This window comes from Lutjanus erythropterus, chromosome 19, assembly GCF_056507025.1.
Source record: "Lutjanus erythropterus isolate fLutEry1 chromosome 19, fLutEry1.hap2, whole genome shotgun sequence".
Taxonomy (NCBI): Eukaryota; Metazoa; Chordata; class Actinopteri; order Lutjaniformes; family Lutjanidae; genus Lutjanus; species Lutjanus erythropterus.
The window spans coordinates 15,858,577-15,877,588 of NC_139335.1; the positions used below are offsets into that span (position 1 = coordinate 15,858,577).

Consider the following 19,012-nt stretch of genomic DNA (forward strand, 5'->3'; position numbering starts at 1 on the left):
TTCACAAGTTAAACAGTAAGTTTATATTTATGCAGTAAGTTATATTCATGATGCAGCCATGCTATTTGCTTTATTATTTATACAGTGTAGATATACTCAGAGTAAGCATAAACCCACGAAGAGTTCCTCTGCTCATTAAGTATGAGCTTTCCTTTGCTACAAAACTGAAGGTTTTAGAGTAGTAGGAGGTGGTGGAGAGTTAAAGATACAATATAATATGGTATTTCTTTCAGTTCGTCAAGGCTTTTCAGTTGTGAAAGAATTACATAATTGAACTTCCATTAATTATTATTTTATTAAATACATGGAAATGGAACTACAAAATATCTTTTTTTTTAAATGAAATCTGTACATATGAGCCACATTATTGTAGTGACAATAACAAGTAGCGTCTTTGCTTAAGGAGTCTTTGTTTAATTATTTTCTGAAACTGTTAAATTTACAAAGAAATCTGCTTAACTAAACATTCCTGTAAAACTTTTTACAGTCTCATAAGTACAGATGGTAGGAGACAAAGGACAGATTTGTTGTTATATGAATGGAGAGAGAGTTGGCTCTTCTCCAAGTTTCCCAAATGAACTGGTCGTGTACAGCTCATGATGAAATTTCACAGTCTAAATGTAGCATCAAAGTCCAGCCTCCTGAGAAAAGAGCACAACTACAATATACTGATAAATAAGCTGATATTTACGGTGGCCGACAAGTGCAAACGCGCTGCATATACAGACAGGCGCTGCAAATACAGAAACGCGCTGCATATAGGAAAACAGATGCAAAAGGAAAACGCTGCAAATACAGAAACGCACTGCAAATGAGAAAACAAATGCAAAATGAAAACGCCGCATATACAGTCACACAACGGAAGTGCTCCAGGCCTCTAGGGGCAGTGCTGAGCTTTCCCCCGAGAGACAGACAACGGACAAATCAACCTGCGGAGGAGAGGAATAGGCCTACGTGAGAAGTAGAAAGTTATTGGTGAGAGGAAAATTGGAGGCGGGAGAGGCAAAAAATCAGAAAATGTAAATCCGACAAACAAACATGAAAAATGTAAATCAGCTGCACTTCCATAATACAGTAAAAGGTGAGGGCCACATGTGGAAAAAAGAAAGAAAGAAAGAAAAAGAAAAAAGAATACGTTTCATGTAGCCTCTCCCGCTCTCCCTCTTTCCTCTCACCAATAATTTTCTACTTCTCACATTGGCCTATTCCTTTTTTTTTTTTTTTTTAGTTTAAAAAACAGTTACGGGATGTTTATTCTTCATAATTACGTTTCCCCTTTCGGGATTTTTTTTAATTTTATTTTATTTTTTTTAAAACAAACTTTATTGTCATGTTGAAGACATACAAGGAAACATGACATTATATAAGCAACATGACAACACTCATACATAAAACAACAGTAAAGTACAGGGAGTGCATAATACATAACAGACAGTAAGGATTTTATCTAGTAATATGTGCCATAATATTTTCACGTAGGCCTATTCCTCTCCTCCGCAGGTTGATTTGTCCGTTGTCTGTCTCTCGGGGGGAAAGCTCAGCACTGCCCGTAGAGGCCTGGAGCACTTCCGTTGTGTGACTGTATATGCGGCGTTTTCGTTTTGCATTTGTTTTCTCATTTGCGGCGTTTTCTTTTTGCATTTGTTTTCTCATTTGCAGTGCGTTTCTGTATTTGCAGCGTTTTCGTTTTGCATCTGTTTTCCTATATGCAGCGCGTTTCTGTATTTGCAGCACGTTTCTGTTTTTGCAGCGCGTTTCTGTATTTGCAGCGTTTTTCTTTTGCATCTGTTTTCTTATATGCAGCGTGTTTCTGTATTTGCAGCGCCTGTCTGTATATGCAGCGCGTTTGCACTTGTCGGCCACCGTAGATATTAGTTAGTTATGTAATGTTAGTTAGCTGTTGTGGATTATTTGTGGATTCCCACTCACCTGCTTGCACACTAAATCCCTGATCCTACACTCAATATTTCTGGTAGAAGTGAATAGTGAATATGATTTAACATGTATCAAACCCACACAATGCCTGTAAAATAAGTCACTAATTTACAGACAGTACTGTACACTGTAAACACTAGAATAGCATTAAAGCAGGTGGTTCTTCAGGTTCATGTACAATCCATGAGATTTTGTTTTCATATATTAACATTTCAAAAAGCTAAGTTTAAATGTCAGTATGAAGTGTGCCATAAATGTGGTGACGCCTGCGAGCTAGTTCAGGCAGATAAATTAAGCTGTTTTCCAATCTGGCCGTCTATTTAAACTACTGAACCTCCCATTTCCCCTTCTGCCTGCATGTATTGCTGCCTCGCGCAATGTTGCTGCCTGCTCTTTTTACCCCACCTCCACCCTAGCATCCACCTGTAGGCTCCAACAGGGGGTTTGAAGAATCTGCTCATCACTCCCCTCATATCTCTATGTAACTTAACCTGCGGGGCGTGATGATGTTGGCGCTTAGACGCCAAACATAAATCACGTTCTGCTGCTGAATAAACATTCTAAAACGTGAGTTGTCTGACTGAACTTGACATGAATTTCTTAAATTCTTGCTATGGACACTGTCTTGACTCTGTCATTAATAGTTTCATAACCACTTCTTTTCCTTCAGTTAAACGTGGTTGATAACTGTCTCAAAAATGTATTGATGATTAATCAGATAATGATCATTCGTTTACTTTTCCTTTGCAGTTCTTGGTCATGGATGATTTTGTTCGCAACAGATTAGCTGAATGGGGTCTCAGACAATATATAGAAAAATTTAAAGGTAAAGTATTACCATACTTCTTTGTTGGGCACTGATAGTGTACACTGTTGATAATGACTTACCAATACTGAAATATCTACAAGTACAGATATGAAACATACTGCAGTATTGTTCTGTAGGACAATGCTGATACATCCATGACAGACATACTGTAGTTTTAAGAAAATGGCAGAGATCATTGTTGTTAAATCATGGAAAATATTGTCTGTGTTTAGAGAGTACAAATCCACTTATGGTGAAAACACTTAACATTTTTACACAATCAGAAGGAACACATCAAGAAAAATAATTGCTTTTTGTCAATATCTTATTAACATGAGGACCTCACAATAGCAAGCAGCAATGAAATCAAGACTGGAGAATATAATAAAATAATAATCAAATCTAAATGCATTCAGTTCATACAGCCATGCTATCACCTCTGTAAAATTATTAGCTGAACCCAAACCTGTTTCAGTCCTTATGAAACAATTTACAATCTACAGCAATTTGAAAATAATTATTATTTCTGCATGACTAAAATTTAACTGAATATTTTTGAATTACAGAAGAAGAAATTGATGAGGAATGTCTTTACTGTCTTGAAGATGAAGCAATAGATAAATTGATCAAAAAAGAAGAACCAAAGAAAAAATTCAAGAAGAGACTCAAGTTGTTAAAGGTAATGTTCTGCTTCTGCTGTAATTGCACCAACAAATGTCAGATATGGAGAGAGAAGCATTCATAATGTACAGGGGCATCAACAAGTTTTAGTGACTTCTACAGACAAAAGATTATGATATTGTAAAATATTATGAATCTGCAAATATTGTCTTTTGTCACTAGGAAGAACAAAAAACAACAGATCAGGAAACAGTTGTTTCTTCACACAATCAGGTATCATCTAGGGCATTTATTACAATCATATACATTATATTTTCAGTCTTTGCTCAGAATTTGAAATGGCCTTCCACTTAGAATATAACTTTTATCTGCAGTGTCAACAGGAGCATGAGGAAGAACCACAATCTGCTGAGGTAAGGACAACATTGAGTTTTACAGACATGTGATCAGTGAACTTTCCTCTGTTCTTCATGCACAAGCATTTAAGCCACTGAAGTGTCCTGAAACAGAGTCATCTTTGACTGAAGAATTGTCTTATTGGATCACAGTGTATTTAACTGAGGAAATAAAGGTTGCTGTTGTGGTGTGAGGGATAATGTACAACGAAGTGGTTTAAAGGATGACATGGAGGATGGAAATGTCTGACACACACTGAAGTCCCATAATTACTGAATACAGACATCTCGAAGGTCATTATCCTGCTTATACCACAGTCACTTGTCCAAGGAAAAAAAACAATGGCACTGTTCTATCTTTTTATATGTTTTGCAATCAGTATTTAAAGTTTTTCACAAGTCTCTCTGTTTCCCAGGTAACACCTGAGGGTTTGACTATTACCGGTAACAATCATTACCATCCCATTAGGAAACGTTGTTCACTGCTTCAGTAAATAGGAGGAACCTTAGATACAACTTGGCATTGGATATTTCCAGTTCGTTTGACAGCAAGACTTGCTATCCAGCCATGTAACTGTCCTCAAATCAATGTGAAGATTTTCACAAATAAATGACAGGCCATGTGTACTGTCAGCTGCAGCCTGAGATAGTGAGGTGAATAGTGAACAGAATGTGACACGATCGCTTAGTTCAGAGGAGCAGTATACTTTTTCAGCTTGTGTGTTCCTGTGGTGTTAAATTTTTAAACTATTACTTCTTTTTCTTTTCAATTCTTCTTTTTCAGCTGCATCCCAGTCATTAAAGTTGTCATATATTCCAAATGAGTTAAAAGAAATTGAAGTTGAACTCACTAATTGTTGTAATTGGATGTTAGCTTGTTAATGTTTTGCAATAAATTGTAAACAGAGGCTTTGACTGTGTCTCTGATTACAATCTTCCTGATCAATTTCTCTGTTGCCATGGTTACTCATTCCAGTGCATAAAGGTACAAGGGTAAACATACAGTTTCACTGGAACTACTTAGTATATGTCCATTATGAGGAATTATTGCCCCCCTGCATCAGAATCATGTATTAACTCAGACCTTGGTATAACAAGTTGCATCACACAAACAGACAAACATCACATCACAACAATGAGGACAAAGCCTGCGTGAATATAATATCTTGATCAAATTCTGCTTTAAGAGTCAATTATTCATGTTCATTCTCAGGTTTGGCCGTCCACCAGTGACACAAGTGATAAAGGTGAGATACATAGTATCTTATTCATTACATGCGCTCATTAATGTTTTCAAGGGACTAACATGTTATAACTGACAAAATAACTGGATTGAGACCAGGTTTTAACACTGTGTAAGGAACATGCAACAAAATTATCTATTTAACTTGTTTTGTGTTAAAAAAAAAACAAACAAGGAAAGAGAGAGTTGGATCTTCAGGGCGAGTCCAACAATTGGCAGTCACCAACTAAAAAACCACGACATGAGACAAGACTGGGATCATACACAGGTATTTATATTTGTTTCGAAACAATTACAACCTGCTAATTGCTTATATGAAATTTTTACTTGTATAAGAAATGCCTGTTTCTCATTGGCTGGGCAGGGTGTGTTAAACAGTCAACAGTATACATGTTAAGTATTTCCTGAATGTGTATTAAACCACATGCAACCATAGCAACAATAAGTATACCTCATTCATGGTAAATAATAACTGTGACCTTTAATTAGATACTGTTTTAAACCGTGACAACCTTTATATCTTATGGTAAATGGCCAAATAAGCCTGATGATACACTGTAAGGTTTCCTACATTGACTTGACAAAGTGCCTGTCATGATTTACAGTATTTTCCTCCTTTTCTTGTATGAGAAAAGCCTCGTTGTGCATTACTATGTATTGCTGGATTCATGGTTCCAATTCTTTACTTTCACTCTGACAGAAAACAAGACATTGATTCATGTGAAAAACATAATGGAATGTGTCCATAACAGACTACCTCACCAAGGCAATGAACTCCATGAGTTCCTGAAGTAAGTATTAACTTTACTCCACTTTCCATGGTCCATATTATATATTCTTCCTGGATAACACCTGTATTTAAACTTGCAATAACGTGTATTTTGGCAATTTGGTCACACAACCAGGTGCAGATCTAGGAGTTGAGGAGATCCAGGGCTAAGCCCAGAAACTGATATTTAAATAATAAAAAAAAATCACCTCTACTGAAATGTCTTAAGAACTTAAAGCCTCATATCTGTTGTCTTATGTGTGCCTCTGGCTGCACCTCAGCTCTCCTTCACTGCTCTGTTCTTTACTCCTTTCTTCTCAAAACATTTTCATCTCTGGCCCCTCTTGCTCTTCACCTGCTTTCTCACCTGCCTATAAAGTAAAGGGATAGTTCATCCAAAAATGAAAATTCAGCATTATCTACTCACCTTTATGCCAAATGAAGAGCTGGTTTATTTTTTTTTTTTAATGTGCTCAACCATAAACATCTACAACAGTAAACAGCAATAACATTAAAGAAATAATATTAATCCAAAAACATCAGACACAGTAACACTAACAGGGAGCATTTTACTGCAACATGACTACTTTTACTTTAAGTATATTTACCTGATAATATTTCCATACTTTTACTTGTAGTGAAGTTTTTTACAGTGTGAAATTAGTACTTTTACTTCAGTAAAGGATTTTTATAATTTTTGCACTCCTGGACACCTTGGAGGAGTCACATCATGTCCATATATTGTCTGGACAGACATACAGGCAAACAGACAGACTGGTGTGGGAGAGTGTGCACTATATGAACGCGTGTTCATGTACGACATGGTTATCTTCTCTGAGCTACAAATTATAAACGCCAATGCACATTGGCACTCCTCAAACATGATAAATAGTTTTATTTCTTTCCGAATTCTGTCAAACCTTCTTGTAGGAGTATTGCACCAAAGCAATTCTTGGATGCATCGACGTGCAGTACCAGTTTCTTTACTGGGTTGAAATATGCAAGAACTGGTCCTGGTTCCTGCACAAGGAGGTCTTTTATGTTCTGGAACGCCATGTTGCGTGTTGCGTCCCTTACAAAGTCACTGGTTTCCTTCAGTAACTTTCATAGTGGTGCATTCACCCCTGACAATCTGGGTGCAAATCTGGCCAAGTAGTTGGTCATCCCCAGTATTGTCTCAAGCTCTACTGTGTTCCTTGGTGGCTCTATTTTTGTGATGGCTTGCACCTTGCCTGGGTCTGGTTTGATGACTTCTCGGCTCAGCGTGTGTCTGAAGTACTTGACCTCTGGAACACAGATGACACATCTCTGGGTTTAAATTTCCCCCTCGTTCTCTTGTTCTCTGCAGCATGGCATGCAGGTTTGCATTGTGTTCCTCTCTTGTGCTGCAACTCAGCTGAGGCCCTTGTAGGTCTTGTCAGTCCTCCTCTGGAATTCATCTTGTACAGAAATGACGCCAAAGGGAAGGTGGAGGAACCTGTATTGGCCAGCCATGGTGTTAAACATTGTTAACATGGAGGATTATTTTATCAGTTTGATCACCCAATAGCCTGACAGTGCATCAAGCACACTGAAATACTGTGCTCCAGCCAGCTTATGTGTAATATCATCCAGTGTGGGCATTGGGTACTTTGTGTGAGCACCATTGTCATCTAGCACTGCCTTAATCCTCCTAGGCATGGAATTCACCAGAGCTGCACAGATGCTCATTTGGGTTCAGGTGTGGAGACATACTTGGCCACTCCACCACCTTCACCTTCAGCTTCCTCAGCAAGGCAGTTGTCATCTTGGAGGTGTGTTATGAATAATAGGATTGCTATTATATAATATCCTACTGATCTTAGTTGCAATAGGATTGCAGCCAGCGAATATTGATGGCAGTCCTCTTGTTCCATCAGTAACCAATTAGGTGAAGGTATTGTAGTATTTAGCCAAAAAGTGAAAGTCTTAATCGTTGAGGCCCAGTAGTTGAAGAAGAAATTTGGGAGCACTAATCTATTTCTTGCTTATCCTAGGGGCTTTGTGTCCTTGGAGGATCTGTAAAGATATGTGTCCAGAACAGTGTTAAAATCTCCTCTGATTATCAAATTAGTCTGTGAGATATCTGATAATATATATAATATAGATAATATATAATATAGATAATGCAAAAACTTTCTTAAAAAGTACAGGGCTATCTGTGTTAGGGGTGTATATATTCACTACAGTAAGGGAAATGTTGTGAATTTCTCCAGTCACTATAATATAGCGACCCTCTTTGTCAGTTATTGTTTTTTGTGCAAGAAAGGAACACCTTTTCTAATTAAAACTGCTGCTAACAAAGGAATGAACAGAATAGAATTACTCTAGCCAATTCAAAGTGAGTGGTGCGAGCCTTCTTAGGGAAGCCAAAATAAAAATACTAATAACTAAGGTTACTTCTCAATTGGTCCACCAGCTCTGAAACTCAGTAATAAAGAAATTTAAATAAGGTATATGGAAAAAGGAACGAACAGTCAATCAAGGGCATGCATGCACTCACACACGCGGCTAGATATTGAGGATTGTGGATGTATCTATTTGTTTATTTAATTTTCAGATCAGTTAACCTATTTCCCCTGAACCAGGGATAATCCGATTCAAACTCAAATGTACTCTCCAAGGCTAAATTTCAGTCTTAAATTCCAGATTATTGTAAAGTCTTTCTAACCAACACATCTTAGTGCACTATATATAAAGAAAACCTAGGAAATTATAAAAATAAATAAGCAAATCTCTATAAAAGCTGAAATTTACATACATTTCTATAAAACATCCTATCCTCTTTCTTTTCAAAATTGAAATCCACTTTAGTTTTGTAGCAAGAGACAAACATTATATATGAATAACTTGAGGAACAAACTAAACAGTGTCTTTAGCCAGAGAAATAGCCTTATAAATAACTTTAAACATTAAACATAACTGTAGTTTGAAACATAAGAGGTAGGTGAAGGTTACACCAGGTAACATTCTACAGTGTGAAATCAAATCTAATCATAAAACTAGCAATTGGATAATGCTTACATGTATTGAAAGAGAGATATCCGCCAAATATTAATAATACAATCGTCCAGACTTATAAAGGAGGATATAAAGGACATAGAAACCCTCAGATTATGCATCTTGCAGACTTCACGTTCTTACCATCATGTAGTAAGGCACAGGCTGTGTACATACGTGTGTGTGTCTTGGCAGGTCTTGGCAGGTAACGGTGTTGTGCTGGTGTTAGCCACCAGGGCTAACTAGCAATGTGCAAAAAGAAAACTATTCAGAGTTACATAATTTAATAGTCCTGTCCCGATGTTGATGACCCAGGAGCTGAGAGTTGCTTGGCATATTCTATTAGCATTCATACTGAGCTGTTTTTTTTTTGTTTGTTTGTTTGTTTGTTTGTTTGTTTTTTGTTGTTTTTTTCAGCTTAACAATTTATCTCTTATATTCACTTTCCTGTTAACTGTGTTTTTGGTCTACCAGCTTCTAAAAGGCAAACATCTGGCTCTTTTACTAAATGCCTTATGTTCAGCAGCTCATTGCTAACAGCTGCTAACTCAACATTCTGATGATAATTATGAGTGAGCCCCTTCACAAACAAGTTAACCATTGTTAACTTTATAAACATTGCAGCTACTTAAAATTATGCTTGAGTAGGCAATTCATAGATAAATGACTTTATGATTTTGATACATTTCTTTCAGTGTTTATATATTTCCCAAAATGATCATTTAACTCATATTTAAACTCCTGTACATCAGGGATCAAATCAGGGACTTGGAGACGGACAAGAGGGAGCTGGTCGGTGTCTTTGGTAGATCTGGGGCTGGAAAGAGCTCTTTGATAAATGCCGTCACTGGACACAAGGATCTCCTGCCTTCTGGAGACATCAGTGCATGTACCACTGTCATGATTAAAGTGGAGGCAAACATGAAGAACTCAAAGTATGAGGCAGACATTGAGTTCATCACAAAGGAGGTAAAATTAGCAAAATATGTTTACTTGAAGCTATTTGAAAAGTCGTGATATATCTGCAATACAGTTGCTGGTTATGTTTCATGCAATATAACAAAGTTAAACAATTTATTTTTCAGGAGTGGAGAGATGAGTTGTGGTCCATGTTGAATTTCCTTGGAGATTATGAAGATCAAGAAAGTGGTCAGGATGACGATGACAATGATGATGATGATGATGATGGTGATGATGATGATGATGATGAAGATGATGAAGATGATGACAGTGATGAAACTGTTGACAAGCTATCAGCTCTTTATGGAGAAGAATGGAAAAAAAAAAGCCCTGAAGACCTCATGGACAGCAAATGTTTCAATGAAATTCCAGAATTTCATAAATCTGGGAAGAAGATTTTGTCATATGAAACAGTAAGTATGCCTGAGAGAAAAGATATTCTAACTACAAACACATATCAAATTCACCATTATTTTTTTTTAACCAAATTTACCATTTTTAGAAGACTGAGAATATTGTCTACCAGAAATTCAATTAATTTTTATAACTGCTTTGACACATTCCAATCAGAATTTTGTCTCAGTCATGGTGCCCAAACAGGTCTCATTAAGATCCTAAATGATATTAGCATCAACACTAACTTGAGTTGAATGTTCATATAGGAAATTGCCTTGTATTGCCTTAATTTAATTTTATTATTTATTACAGGCTGAAGAGCTTTCTGCAGAATGTGTCAAATACACAAGAACTGACTCAGAAGATGAGGAAGTAAAGAGGTGGTATTGGCCACTAGTGAAGTGTGTGACTGTCAGGGTGCCTAATAATCATCTTCTCCAGCATGTCACACTCGTGGATCTTCCTGGTAATGGAGACCGTAACAAGAGCAGAGATAAAATGTGGAAAGAGGTAATTTATTCACATGCACTGCTGTTTATTGTGTGTTACTGTCTTATCTGGAAAATGTTACATCATGTTATGACAAACCACTGATAAATAATTATCCATAATAACTTTGTTATTTACGGTCGTTCAGGTTGTTGGAAGCTGCTCCACTGTGTGGATTGTGACTGAGATTAATCGAGCAGCATCAGAGAAAGAACCCTGGGAGATCCTGAAAAACGCCAGCAGCCTCATGGGAAACGGTGGTGAATGTCAGCAGATTCACTTTATCTGCACCAAATCTGATCAGTTTGGAGTTTCTGATGATCAGTAAGTGACTTAAGGTGCCAAAAGTACATCAAATAAATATAAAAATCCATATAATTATACAGAAGTAAGTAATGTCATGTTGTTATGGCAAAGGAAGATAAATGTTTTTCTTGTTAGTTTAAGGGAAGGAATCTTCAAAGTCTGACACTATGGGCACCAACATGAAAAAGCTCATATCAGCAGATGTGTTACTCTTATTATTGTTTGTCTTACTTCTAGATCCTCTTGTTCGTCTGCAGACAAAAATTTAGTTAAACATATATGGAACATAAAGGGCCTAATAATAGTAATGAAAAGCACAAATGACAAACCTCAATTCCAAAAATGTCGTGAGTTGTGTAAACGTAAATAAGAACAAAATGCAATGATTTGCAAATCATTTTCAACTTGTATTCAATTGAATACAGTACAAAGATAAGATATTAAATGTTCAAACTGATAAACTTTATTGATTTTGTGTAAATATACTTTTATCCTGAATTTGATGCCTCTAACACATTTCAAAAAAGTTGGGACAGGACCAACAAAAAGTTATGGAATTAAAAAAAAAACAGTAAACAGGTAAACAGGTTTACTGATAACGTGCTAGTTTCATAATTGGGAATTAAAGGGGCATCTTCAACAGGCTTAGTTGTTGACAAGCATGGTTGGGGTGAGGCTCACCACTTTGTGGAAAACTGCAGGGGTGTTTCAACAGTGTGGGTAGAAGGTTGCCCTGCCTGCAGTCCAGACCTGTCTTCCTCTGACAATTTTCAGTCCATTATGAAGTGCAAAACAACAATACTATGTTGTTGTGCAACAACAACAGAGACTGCAGACACATGAAATCATATATCAAGCAAGAATGGGAAAGAATTTCACTTTCAGAATCAATTACTGCCTTCAGTTTCCAAACGCTAACTGAGTGCTGTTAAAAGAAAAGATGATTTAAACATGCCCCTGTCCAAGCTTTTTTTGAAACAGGCATCAGATTCACAATGAATATATATACAAAAAAAATTAGGTTTAATAAGTGTGAACATTAAATGCCTCGTCTTTGTTCTGTTTTCAGTCAAATATAGGACAGAGTATTTTCAAATGATTGCATTCTGTTTTTAATTTAAGTTGTACACAGCAACCTCAGTGGTTAGCACTGTCACCTAGGTTGGGGTGCTCCAGTTAGGTCAATTTTCTAGTCAGTGGCAGCAACCAATTAAGGCATAGCAGCTGCCCGTTGCTCCTAATACTGGAATAGCTTAAATGCAGAGACTGAATAGCTCTATAAGTTACACTCTGTTGAATTGTTTTTGTGAAAATAAAGTTGACCTTTACCATAATTCCTTTAACAAAAACATCCTAAGAAGCAGAGGTGGAGGATTTGAGTCACATAACTTGGTTGGGGTGAGGCTCACCACTTTGTGGAAAACTGCAGGGGTGTTTCAACAGTGTTGGTAGAAGGTTGCCCTGCCTGCAGTCCAGACCTGTCTTCCTCTGACAATTTTCAGTCCATTATGAAGTGCAAAACAACAATACTATGTTGTTGTGCAACAACAACAGAGACTGCAGACACATGAAATCATATATCAAGCAAGAATGGGAAAGAATTTCACTTCCAGAATCAATTACTGCCTTCAGTTTCCAAACGCTAACTGAGTGCTGTTAAAAGAAAAGATGATTTAAACATGCCCCTGTCCAAGCTTTTTTTTGAAACAGGCATCAAATTCACAATGAATATATATACAAAAAAAATTAGGTTTAATAAGTGTGAACATTAAATACCTCGTCTTTGTTCTGTTTTCAGTCGAATATAGGACAGAGTATTTTCAAATGATTGCATTCTGTTTTTAATTTAAGTTGTACACAGCAACCTCAGTGGTTAGCACTGTCACCTAGGTTGGGGTACTCCAGTTAGGTCAATTTTCTAGTCAGCAACCAATTAAGGCATAGCAGCTGCCTGTTGCTCCTAATACTGGAATAGCTTAAATGCAGAGACTGAATAGCTCTATAAGTTACACTCTGTTGAATTGTTTTTGTGAAAATAAAGTTGACCTTTACCATAATTCCTTTCACAAAAACATCCTAAGAAGCAGAGGTGGAGGATTTGAGTCACATAACTTGACTCAAGTCAGAGTCAAGTTGCAAATTTGAGGACTTGAGACTTGCTTGACTAATGTTGGTAAAAGGCTCAACTTGATCTGGACTTGGCATTCATTACTTGAGGCTTGACTTAGACTTAGGACAGATGACTTCAAACAACTTGACTTCTAACGTACCCCACACATAAACCTGGCAACGGCCAATGCAGGTAGAGGGCTACACACTGGATTAATTTTTTTTTCCTAAAATGGGACATTTTCTATCCAAGAAACAGAAGCACACTTTAAGGTAAAAACTTCAGCTACAGTCAAAATGCACTGGTTATACTTCAAGCAACACTAAATGCAACAAGGATAAATTTGAGTTCCCAATCTGGCTGCTTTAGTGTGTTATTTTGTGGTGTTAATAATTATTGAGGCAAAAGAGCGTAATATATGTTAATCAGTATTAGAATTAATACAATATAAACTGCACAGCAGCTTAAAGTCACGATGCTGTGAGGATGAAATGCCAAGTTTATTGCCTGTGATCTGTCACTGTCTGATCAGTCTCATGGAAGTGATATTTTACAATTCTTCACATGATAAGTGAACAAAATTCATAAAAGCAAATAGTTGTGTTGTCACAGTCATGGTATTAAGAGACAGACTCATATTGTTCTCATTCAGAGGTGCTGCTGCAGCACAGTAGAGAGTTTGCACTGTGCGCTCCACAATGTTAGATTATTAACCATTGCTAATAAAGTCAGAGATCAGTCAAAGTTAAAAAAAAAAAAAAGCTATAAAAAAGGTCTCACTCCCCTGATGTGAGTTTTTAGATGGATTCTTCAGGAAATTTTGACTGCCTTTATTAAGGGCTGTTTTAAAGGTCCATTTCACCATGGCCAACTGTGGGTATTTCTGTCATTTGCTGCTATTTCTACCAGTATTTAACCCATATGTGTTTTGGATACAGTATAAATCAGTGTTCACACTTTGGCAGCTTGTTGAACCTCCATGGGTCCCTTTTTCAGAGCGCCCATGAAATTGGTGGCAGGAACTCATACTCATAATATTGAGGGACAGTCAAGAGAAACTATATGAACATTAAGGGCCCTATCTTACACCCAGCGCAAAGCCATTGCACCACCAGCACAAGCGGTTTTGCTCTTACACCAGCTCAAGTGCCACTTTTGCCATGTGTGTAAGATAGCAAATGCACCGGGGTCTGTGCTGCTGTGGGTGGGAGGTCTAAACATGAAGGCAAAACAAAGGCGTGGCCTGGCACGTGTGCTGTCTTGTGCTTGGTGCATTGGGGTAAAAACCACTTGCGCTTTAGACCAGCCAAAACCTGGTCAAAGCACAAAGTCTGTGGTCTTTTAGCACAAGATAGCACCCGGCGTGCTTGTGTGATCTACACTATTGTGTGTCTGTTGCAGCTGCATGTAGATGCCCATGGTCAGTGCCACCACTGTGTACGCGCTTTGTCAAAATAATGACTTAGAATCTAAGATAATGATTTGGTATTTCAAAATATTGGTTACTATCTCAAAAAATGACTTAGTATCTTAAAATAATTACATAATTAATTATAATTAGCAACTTTTTCAAAATTATTTACAAGTCATTATTTTAAGATTTCTCGTTCTGAGAGACTAAGTATGATTTTGAGATAGGAGAGACCTATATTTACCTTCATAACTCACAGACTACTTAAAGTACACTAGTCATCTTTTGATATGAGAAACCTATAATTTATATGTGCACTAATTAATAATACAATTGATATATTTTCACCAATAGGAACTGACTGTAATATTAGATTTTATGCAATTGTGGTGGCAATTGTTTAAGTGACTAGGGGCAATTGTAACACTGAAAAAGTCAAAAGTCAGTTAACCCACTGTATCTCAAGTGAAACCATACCTCAAAGTAATCACATTACTGCTGGAGTATCTAATAGTGTTACTTTTAATTTACTTGTATATGATCCAAATTCTTCTAGATGTCAGGCATCACAGGCATTCAAGCAAAAGTCTATTTCTATTCTTGCAGACGACTAGACATATATTCTAGTGATAATTTTTTGGAATTGAGTTAAAGTAATTTCATATTTGGATGTAGTGAAATATTTAAATTTTCGAACAGGAAAGGCACATGGTGCTTACATTGATTAATTGTATAGATTTGTAGTTTTTAAATGGTTTAATTTTAATTTAATTTTTTTTTTATCTAGATTTGGTTTAAAGAAAAATGCACTACCAAACATTTGCAAATATTGTTTTTTGGGGGAGGGGCAGGAAGGGGAGGTTCTTTAAGGTTGTAATCATTTTAACTACAGTATATACTGTTAGTCTAATCTTTTAATCTACAGCGATGCATCATATTCCATAAGATCATATGTTTGTAGCATGAAAAGTCAACTTTTCATGTTCATGTTTCATGACATAAAAACAGCCTGTTAGCTTTGTGATGATACATTTTCCAGCTGATCCAAGACGGTTTTTAAAGAGTTGACTTAGTTTGATATATTATTATATTTGATATATTATTTTGTTTAATATTGTAACACTTCTTCAGTTGATCACAAACATGCAAAATCACCAGATTTGGAGATACATGGTTTTCACTTGACATGAAAGGTATAAAAAAAATCAAAACTGTCCAATAAACAAATGTAGTTACATTCCACTGCTTCAATGTACAACTCTTACGATCCTGTCTCTTCATTTTTATTAATTTTAGAGGCTCTTTATTGCCATAAAATGTCAAAAATCTGTATAATGTGCCATTGTAATTGACCGAATGACATTTAATGACAGCATTCATAATCATTCATAATAATAATAATAATAATAATGATCATTCACAAAACTTCATATTCATGGCAAGTGTCATGTCAGTCCTCTGCACACCCCTTTAAATAGTGGTCCAGATAATTTTGACTTTCATTGTGAGAGGAAAGAAGAGGACTATATGCAAAAAATATTGGAATTTAATTTTTAGCGCTCAAAATACTGCACAAGATGCCTCTTAATGCAAATCTTTTCTTATAGTTCAGCAGCTCGAGCTCTTATATCCAAAAGAAACATGAAAGCCAAGAAGGAAGTGTGCAAAGTATTCAGAAAACAAAAAAAGGTTCAGGTGAGTTTTATAGTTTTATAGATTAACACAAAAATGTCTACAATTGTGAGTCTGCCTTAAAATCATTCAATTTGCTTTTTTCAGAAACATTTCAGTGCTGACTGCTTCAAAGTGTTCACAGTGAGCTCCAAAGAGTTTTTTAAGAAAAAACATCTGAACTCAGAGGACACTGGTAGGTGAAGTGAGAACTTATATGAACACAAAATGTTCATCTCAAATTTCATTTTAGTTTATTTTAACCACTTTATCACAAACAGGAATAACTAATTGGATTATGATGTTTAAATATGTATTGAAATATGTAGGATGCAAACACTTTTTTTTTTTACAGAAATACCCAAACTTCAGGAATTTCTGCAAAATCTCAATGACAGTCACTCTGAGGCATTAAACTATGTGTCTGGAGCTCATGGGATTCTCTCTCTGATTCAAGGGGCTCGCTGCAGAGACGTGGTAAGATCAAGAAACAAAATATGTTCAGTTGTCTTCATTATCTGCACCAGGCGGGATTATGTGATTGCTTGCATGTGTGTCATGACAGTTACAGATCAATATAGTGGTAATATGGAGCTATATTGGGGTCAAAAGTTTTGTACTTGAAAAAATAAAATTTGAAACTGAAAATTCAAGTTTTGATCTTGAATTTTGAAAAATACATTAGTGTATTCAAAATAAAAATAAGTGCACACAAAAAATTTTCAGGTTAAATATAATTATGATTCACTCTGGTAATTCTTTTGAATAAATTATTCATTTTCATTTTTCACTTTCATATGTTTTGATATTTGAGATCTTATTTTTTTCAGATTCAAATCTTATTTTTTACAGTTTCAAATTTTTTTTTTTTTTTTCAGGTTCAGACTTTTGACCCGGACTTCGCGTGGGGGGCGTAGCATCATCTGAGAGGGGTGTGGAATCATGACAGACAGCTTAACAAAAAGGCTGGGGACCTTCCCCTATCACGTTGCCTTCGGGGAACGTAGGAACTAAAACAATTCAATGCAATACTTCATGTAGGCTACACCAGGCGATTGGCAGTGAAAAAACTGATGTCAGTGACAAACTTCCATTTGCACGGCATACACGAATATCCTGCACGACTAAATCTGTTTTAATTTCCTCTGTAAGTCTAAAGCTGCTAATATGTCACTTTATATAAGTTTTATATTCTTTAATACGTGGTAGGTTTATCCAAATATTGCCTTTTTTGAAATTTACTCCAACGTTTTCGGAGATGTGAGATGTGAAAGCTGTTTTAGACAGTACTGAGGACCAACTGCAGAAACGGGGGGATAAATTGCCAGACTTCAACAGACACACATTAATGCTTTCCGCGTTGCAATGTGAACGCAGTGCAGCGTCCGCTCGTAATGATGGCGTCCGGCTCTGCAGGCCCACCTGCTGGAGCAGCACACAGGCGAGAAATGTTCAAAATGAGAGGTCGGTTTGTGACAACATGCAATGTGCTGAAAAAACCTGCAGCAGCCTGCGGTGGAAAATGTTACAGAAGAAAAGAATTACCAGAGTGAATCATAATTATATTTAACCTGAAAATTTTTTGTGTGCACTTATTTTTATTTTGAATACACTAACTTATTTTTCAAAATTCAAGATCAAAACTTGAATTTTCAGTTTCAAATTTTATTTTTTCAAGTACAAAACTTTTGACCCCAATATAGCTCCATATGGTAAGCTCCATATTAAATTCCTTCAAAGCCTTCATTACATACATTATATGAGTTTGGACAGACTGTGTGCTTTATTGTCCCAAAATCTTGTAACTCTCATTTAGAAGCAATTTTCTTTTTTTTTTTTGTTTTAAATCTCTGGGGGAGCATATTAGCTGCTCACACATCCACCTCACCCTTTGTACCCCTGACAAGTTTACATGCCTGTTTAGGTTTGTAGTGGTGCATCCAGTCATCCAATTTGCATGTCTGTCCAAACATGAGAGGTTCCAGACTTGAATTAAAGCTACAAGCAGTGTTGTACGATTCCTCGCACCCCCGCACCTGTCAGGGCAGGCTACTACCGCGACCATGTCACCAGATGCTGACTGGTTGACAAGGTGCTGAATTTTCACATGCTCTGGACACTGCAAGGAAATTCAGTGTCACTTCCAGGCTTGTGATTGTCATTTAGATGTGTTCAGGGCGGGACTATAAAACATGTGAGGTTTGATGCAGATCGGATCATTTACAAGTTATAAGCAATAGCAATTTCATGTTTCATGGCGAGACCTAAAAATTCGCCACCACACCCACACACCCATCTAAATCCTTTCATGACTTTTTGTCACAAACTAGTGAAGATGGTACACAGCAATTCTGAAGTCAATCTGACTCATTCTAGAGGAGTTTGTTCAAATATAACACGTCAGAAAAAAATTATTATGCAATTCAAAATGGCTGACTTGCTGTTGGGTTTAGGCAACGGGTTCAAGAGACTATTTTGTGCATTAAGTCATGATACGTGTGTGCCAATTTGTGCATGTCAGTGAAATGTGTCATAGGGGCTAGCATTGTAGCATAATTTCTTTAAGTTATCAATGTGCTGTGTTTGATTCCAGGCTGACCAAAAAACAGATGTGTGCAGAGTCCTTGAAGAAAACATGAGGCGTGAACTTGATAAAGTCAGAAAACCCATGGAAGAGGCTTATGAGGCTTTTGACAAATGCCTGAGTGAGGGGGTCAAAAACTCAAAAAGTTCATGTGGAAGAGACGTGCAGTCCGTCTTATATCCTGTATGTATTTCAGATACATCAAGACAGTTGACTTTGCACCTCACATGAGCATATTAAAAATATTAGTATTTTTAATACAGCAGTATGACAGCTGTGATCTCGTCTCGTACACA

At 36.6% G+C, this 19,012-nt stretch overlaps 1 protein-coding gene across 1 annotated transcript; it reads left to right on the plus strand.

Moving 5' to 3' along the window:
• Positions 1-1,683: 1,683 nt before the first annotated feature.
• On the plus strand, positions 1,684-18,947 carry LOC146309529 (nuclear GTPase SLIP-GC-like). Its single transcript, XM_084744178.1, has 15 exons — positions 1,684-2,761; positions 3,310-3,422; positions 3,587-3,637; positions 3,739-3,777; positions 4,973-5,006; positions 5,178-5,270; positions 5,703-5,793; positions 9,542-9,758; positions 9,875-10,162; positions 10,458-10,655; positions 10,783-10,958; positions 16,069-16,156; positions 16,241-16,328; positions 16,488-16,609; positions 18,726-18,947. Exons 1-15 carry the CDS (start codon positions 2,695-2,697, stop codon positions 18,945-18,947), a joined length of 1,887 nt encoding a protein of 628 aa, XP_084600304.1. The 5' UTR covers positions 1,684-2,694.
• Positions 18,948-19,012: the final 65 nt, after the last annotated feature.

Excerpts from the sequence above, each read along its gene's own strand:
- LOC146309529 (XM_084744178.1), top strand. The coding sequence starts at position 2,695 with ATGGATGATTTTGTTCGCAACAGATTAGCTGAATGGGGTCTCAGACAA. Across the intron at positions 3,778-4,972 it reads AAGAACCACAATCTGCTGAG|GTTTGGCCGTCCACCAGTGA; the intron begins GTAAGGACAACA and ends GTTCATTCTCAG. Across the intron at positions 10,163-10,457 it reads AGATTTTGTCATATGAAACA|GCTGAAGAGCTTTCTGCAGA; the intron begins GTAAGTATGCCT and ends TATTTATTACAG.